At 31.7% G+C, this 6,444-nt stretch overlaps 1 protein-coding gene across 1 annotated transcript; it reads right to left on the reverse strand.

Annotated features, from left to right (window-relative positions):
• Window positions 1–5,030: 5,030 nt before the first annotated feature.
• On the reverse strand, window positions 5,031–6,047 carry LOC141699824 (inositol-tetrakisphosphate 1-kinase 1-like). The gene has a single exon (XM_074503645.1). It carries the CDS (start codon window positions 6,045–6,047, stop codon window positions 5,031–5,033), a length of 1,017 nt encoding a protein of 338 aa, XP_074359746.1.
• Between the last annotated feature and the right edge of the window lie 397 nt (window positions 6,048–6,444).

The raw sequence follows: 6,444 nt of genomic DNA on the forward strand, positions 1-6,444 counted from the left end.
GGTTCGAAAATGTAGAGACTGGGTTCTAAAATTCAAAAATACTTATATCTTATAATTTCGAATTCAAAATCCTTATATCTTATACGAAATCAAAAACAGGATTAAAATATCTTTTTCGAAAATTAAAAGTAAGTCAAAAGTACTTAGCTCAAAGCCTGACCAGATCTGAATTTACTCTTTTTGACACTCTAAACGATATTTTCTTGGAAAATACGAAACACGAAAGCTGTAGATAACGAAAAGACCTCTCCGAAAAGTCCAGAATCACTGAATTCTGACTTACGATGAATTTTCTACGAATACAAGACTGCTGATTTTTGAAGAAAAACCCCTACGAATTTTGATGTTAAAAACGAGGAAAACGATTAGGATGTATTTATAACGATACAAAACCCTATTTCTTAACCTACAAGTTATCCATATTAGAATCTGATCCAAATTTTAGGCCTGTTATTCTAATTCAATTTTAAATCATATTCTTAATCAAATTTTAATACTTTTATTCTATTATTCAATTAATAATCTAATTCTAAAAATTACGGGATATTACATACTACCCTCCTTAAAAAGAATTTGGTCCCCAAATTCACAACAATCCTAAAGTTCGAGACACATCTACCCCATCTACCCCCTGATCTACCAAATGTCAAACTATGGTCCACAAGATCGAATCCTAGGGAATGTACTAGTCCCATACCTAATTCACTCCGAAAGACAGCCTGCTCTGATACCAACTGTAACAGCCCGCACTTCCGGACTATTAAATCTAAATACCAAAACTTAAATAAAATAGATTCTTATTCGATAATTCAAATATATCACGAAGGTCAAAGCAGCGGTCAAACTCAATAATCAAAATCATAAAAACAGAGATGCAGCTCCACAAATCCGATAATAATTATCTAACAGATAATTAAATTTATTCTCTAAAAACAAAATCTTTATTCTAATTCATATAGCACAAAACGATGCAGCACAAATCTCCACATAGTTCTCATTCCCTAATCTTAAATGCTCCAAAATTCCGAACCTGAAATATTAAAAGGGGTGAGCTACGAAGCTCAGCAAGTACAAATTGACTAACTCTTAAACAGTAAAACAATGGGTGTTTTAATAAAAAAAATTCTCAAAAAAAAAAAATTTGTAAAAATATTTTCTAAAATAAAGCCAACCCAAAGTTTTATATTTTAAAATTCAGAATTTAAAACAGAACAGAGCAGATTTTATAACAAATTAGAACAGAGTAAAACAGAACGAAACGATAATTCTTATAAATACCACAGTCTTGATCTACAGCCACACTTTGCCAGTAGCCGACATCTAATTCTTATTCTTATTCTTTATACCACACTTTGCCAGTGGTCGGCATCTAAAGTCAATAATTACGCGCCCTTAATAGGTATCTAAAGTTGCACACTTGTGCGCCTACTAAGGGTATCTAAGGCTAGTTCCGGAACTATAGCGTAAATTACGAACGGGTTCGAAAACGTAGAGACTGAGTTCTAAAATTCACAAATACTTATATCTTATAATTTCGAATTCAAAATTCTTATATCTTATACGAAATCAAAAACAGAATTAAAATATCTTTTTCGAAAATTAAAAGTAAGTCAAAAGTACTTACCTCAAAGCCTGACCAGATCTGAATTTACTCTTTTTGACCCTCTAAACAATATTTTCTTGGAAAACACGAAACACGAAAGCTGAAGATAACGAAAAGATCTCTCCGAAAAGTCCAGAATCACTGAATTCTGACTTACGATAAATTTTCTACGAATTTTACAAGACTGCTGATTTTTGAAGAAAAGCCCCTACGAATTTTGATGTTAAAAACGAGGAAAAAGATTAGGATGTATTTATAACGAGACAAAACCCTATTTCTTAACCTACAAGTTATCCATATTAGAATCTGATCCAAATTTTAGGCCTGTTATTCTAATTCAATTTTATATCATAATCTTAATCAAATTTTAATACTTTTTATTCTATTATTCAATTAATAATCTAATTCTAAAAATTACGGGATATTACATACTACCCTCCTTAAAAAGAATTTTTGGTCCCCAAATTCACAACAATCCTAAAGTTCGAGACATATCTACCCCATCTACCCCCTGATCTACCAAAGGTCAAGCTATGGTCCACAAGATCGAATCCTAGGGAATGTACTAGTCCCATACCTAATACACTCCGAAAGACAGCCTGCTCTGATACCAACTGTAACAGCCCGCACTTCCGGACTATTAAATCTAAATACCAAAACTTAAATAAAATAGATTCTTATTCGATAATTCAAATATATCACGAAGGTCAAAGCAGCGGTCAAACTCAATAATCAAAATCATAAAAACAGAGACGCAGCTCCACAAATCCGATAATAATTGTCTAACAGATAATTAAATTTATTCTCTAAAAACAAAATCTTTATTCTAATTCAAATAGCACAAAACGAAGCAGCACAGATCTCCACATAGTTCTCATTCCCTAACCTTAAATGCTCCAAAATTCCGAACCTGAAATATTAAAAGGGGTGAGCTACGAAGCTCAACAAGTACAAATTGACTAACTCTTAAACAGTAAAACAATGGGTGTTTTAATAAAAAAAATTTCTCAAAAAAAAAATAATTTTGTAAAATATTTTCTAAAATAAAGCCAACCCAAAGTTTTAGATTTTAAAATTCAGAATTTAAAACAGAACATAACAGATTTTATAACAGATTTAAACAGAGTAAAACAGAACGAAACGATAATTCTTATAAATACCACAATCTTGATCTACGGCCACACTTTGCCAGTAGCCGGCATCTAATTCTTATTCTTATTATTTATACCACACTTTGCCAGTGGTCGGCATCTAAAGTCAATAATTACGCGCCCTTAATATGTATCTAAAGTTGCACACTTGTGCGCCTACTAAGGGTATCTAAGGCTAGTTCTGGAACTATAGCGTAAATTACGAACGGGTTCGAAAACGTAGAGACCGGGTTCTAAAATTCACAAATACTTATATCTTATAATTTCGAATTCAAAATTCTTATATCTTATACGAAATCAAAAACAGAATTAAAATATCTTTTTCGAAAATTAAAAGTAAGTCAAAAGTACTTACCTCAAAGCCTGACCAGATCTGAATTTACTCTTTTTGACCCTCTAAACGATATTTTCTTGGAAAACACGAAACACGAAAGCTGAAGATAACGAAAAGACCTCTCCGAAAAGTCCAGAATCACTGAATTCTGACTTACGATAAATTTTTTACGAATTTTACAAGACTGCTGATTTTTTAAGAAAAACCCCTACGAATTTTATTGTTAAAAACGAGGAAAACGATTAGGATGTATTTATAACGATACAAAACCCTATTTCTTAACCTACAAGTTATCCATATTAGAATTTGATCCAAATTTTAGGCCTGTTATTCTAATTAAATTTTAAATCTTAATCTTAATTAAATTTTAATACTTTTTATTCTATTATTCAATTAATAATCTAATTCTAAAAATTACGGGATATTACACAGTGACAGATCATTCAAGAGTTTGACAAACCTGTCATATAAGTCAGTTAATGACTCATCACTTTTCGAGTCAAAGTGCTCATACTCTTGAGTGAGTATAGTCCTCATGTTTTTCTTGATTGCATCAGTTCTCTGACACCTTGTCTCCCAAGCATCCCATATCTCATTTGCAGTCTTGCATTGAATTACCCTATTTGACATGACATTATCAATGACACTATACAGCAAATGCCTTATCTTTGCATCCTTGGCAATAGATGAGATATCTTCAGCTGTGTATTCACTTTTCTCCTTTGGTATGGTCTTTGCTGGCTGATCTGCAATTACAACAGAGAGTTTGGTTGGCTTATGCGGTCCTTCATAAATTCTGATATATGAATAAAGTTAAACCTCAATAAATTAATACTCGATAAATTAATAACCTCGTTAAATTAATAATTTCTTGTAACCTCGAGCCAGGCCCTTTATGCTAAATTAATAATTCGCTAAATTTATAAGATATTATTTTTTTTATTAATACATATAAGTTCCATATAATATATAAATTACATATTACATATTACATCAAAATTATAAATTTCTAGTATGCACTTTTATAGTAAGACTCAATAATAACCTGCTTCTTTTTAAATTGACGTCGTCTTATACTTCATCTTAAATCTTTCTTAATGTATTATGGAGCTCTAGCATACTATATTCATATTACAATAGGAAATTACGTAATGTAATTGTTACTTTAAGACATCTTTTCGTGAGACTGACTCCAACTGTGTACTTTGTTAAATAAGGTACTTTTTATTATTGTGGTAAATAGGACCAAGACTGATATAGAAAAGATAGGGCTCTGGTTTGAACCATTTTGATAACTTCAGGATATTACATAATTTAATTAAATAAGTGAATACTTTCAATTTACTTAAATTCATAAATATTTCTTAATGTTATTTTAAGTATTCAATATATGAAAATAAATTATTATTTTGAGAATTGTATATGTTATAAAATTTTAAATAATATATCTCGATAAATAAATAAATTATTAATATATCGATAAATTAATAAATTATTAATTTATCGATATATTAATATTTTGATTAATTAATAATTTTTCATGGTTCCAAAATTATTAATTTATCGAGGTTTTGTTGTATATTAGAGGACTTGAAAAAATTGTCTACATAATTGTTTAAAGCAGAACCTTATCGGGAACAAATATATAAAACTCCAAGTCAATGCTATCGAAAGAAAAACCAGTAATAATGCATTAATTCAAAAAATTCAAAAAATAATAAGTAATTATTTTATTTCGGTAGTCAGACAATTATTTTGATTGATTAATATTGCACATCACTGGATTGGGTACTCAGCCGAATCCTTCCCAGTTGCATACATAAAAAAACCTTAAACAGTTCTGGTTAATTTGCCAATGTGATCCAAATGATCACACTAGTCAACTCTACCAAAAAATTTGTCTGGAAATTAATAACAAACACCAGATCCAATCGTTTCAGAGCTAAGCCTCACATGGAACACCATGTTCAGTAACTTCTTTGTGTTCTTCTTTTGCAGCACCATTAGCAAATTGCAGGACTGGCTTGGCCTTGGAAGTCTGATCAGTATTCATCAAAATATCCTTAAAGAAATCTGTTAAAAGAGACTCGTAAGATGGTAATTTTTCGTAACCTGGAAAGTAGTTGATGTCGATAACAAAGTAACGATCTTTCTCTTCCGAATCTCTGATCAAGTCGAAATTAAAAAGATTCAGGTTCAAAGCCCGTCTTAGTCCCTGTCCGACATCTTCCACGAAACTCATTGCGGGCATATCGACTTCACCTATATTTTTACCCCGAGGACCTAAATTTGAAATCTGCGAAAAAGGCATCAAATTCCCTGAATTCTTCAGCTTGTCGTCGGATATATCTGGCAGCGAATTCCTCAGCACACATTTTACGTACTTTCCCGCAACATAAACCTTAAAAATCACCCCGCCATGGTTCACAAATTGCTGCAATATGAGTGGCGCCTCCAACTCCTTCAATCCATTGTTATTGAACACTAGCGACATCTGGTGTGATTTGGAGCTTGCATTCGCAAGCAACGGCTTTGCTATAACAGGATACTTTAAATCATCGAAAGCACTTAAATCGCACAACAATTTAGAATCCTCTACAACTACCTGTTCGGGAATACTCACCACAGCATTAGTCTTTCCTTTGTTCTGCATTTTGCCAACAGCTTCGAGCATTGATATTCGATTGTGAAGCCTTTCGACATCACAAGGCGAATCAACTATGACCACATTAGGGTTTTCCGAAGCGTATTTATTCAACTTGTGGCTCCATTCTTCATCATACAATTTGTGGATAATGGCGTCGAACGGGCCTTGTTGAATCAGGGGTTCAGTTGCATTGATTTCAACAAGTTGGATACCTTGACTTTGGGCATGATCGAGCAGAGATTGTTTGATCAAGGAGTCCGATGTTCGGGGCTTCAGAGCATATCCTATACGAATCTTCTTTACTTCAGACATTTTTTTGCCTCTTTTGTTTTTCTCTGTAGATAGGCAGGAGGTGCAGAAGGTGAAGCTGATTGCTGCAAGCTAGATCTAAACCCCTCTTATATAGTAACATCTTGTGATGAAATTAACGAATATTTGGATAAATACTAAATTTTTTAATTTAATTTTAATTTTATTTTAATTATTTTTTTTTCTATTTTGTACTCGTAACACATATTCCCTCGATCCGTTGTATTTGCCACAATTCCTTATTCGTTTGTACCAATTTGTTCCAAAATATTGACCCCATTTTCATTCAAAGCAAATTATGTGTTATATATATTAATATTTTCTGAATAAGTTAATATTTGAAATTAAGTTAGGCAAATAAGAATAAGCATTATGTAAATTTAGATTTACTTATATTGAT

The sequence above is a fragment of the Apium graveolens genome, chromosome 2, assembly GCF_009905375.1.
Source record: "Apium graveolens cultivar Ventura chromosome 2, ASM990537v1, whole genome shotgun sequence".
Classification (NCBI taxonomy): Eukaryota; Viridiplantae; Streptophyta; class Magnoliopsida; order Apiales; family Apiaceae; genus Apium; species Apium graveolens.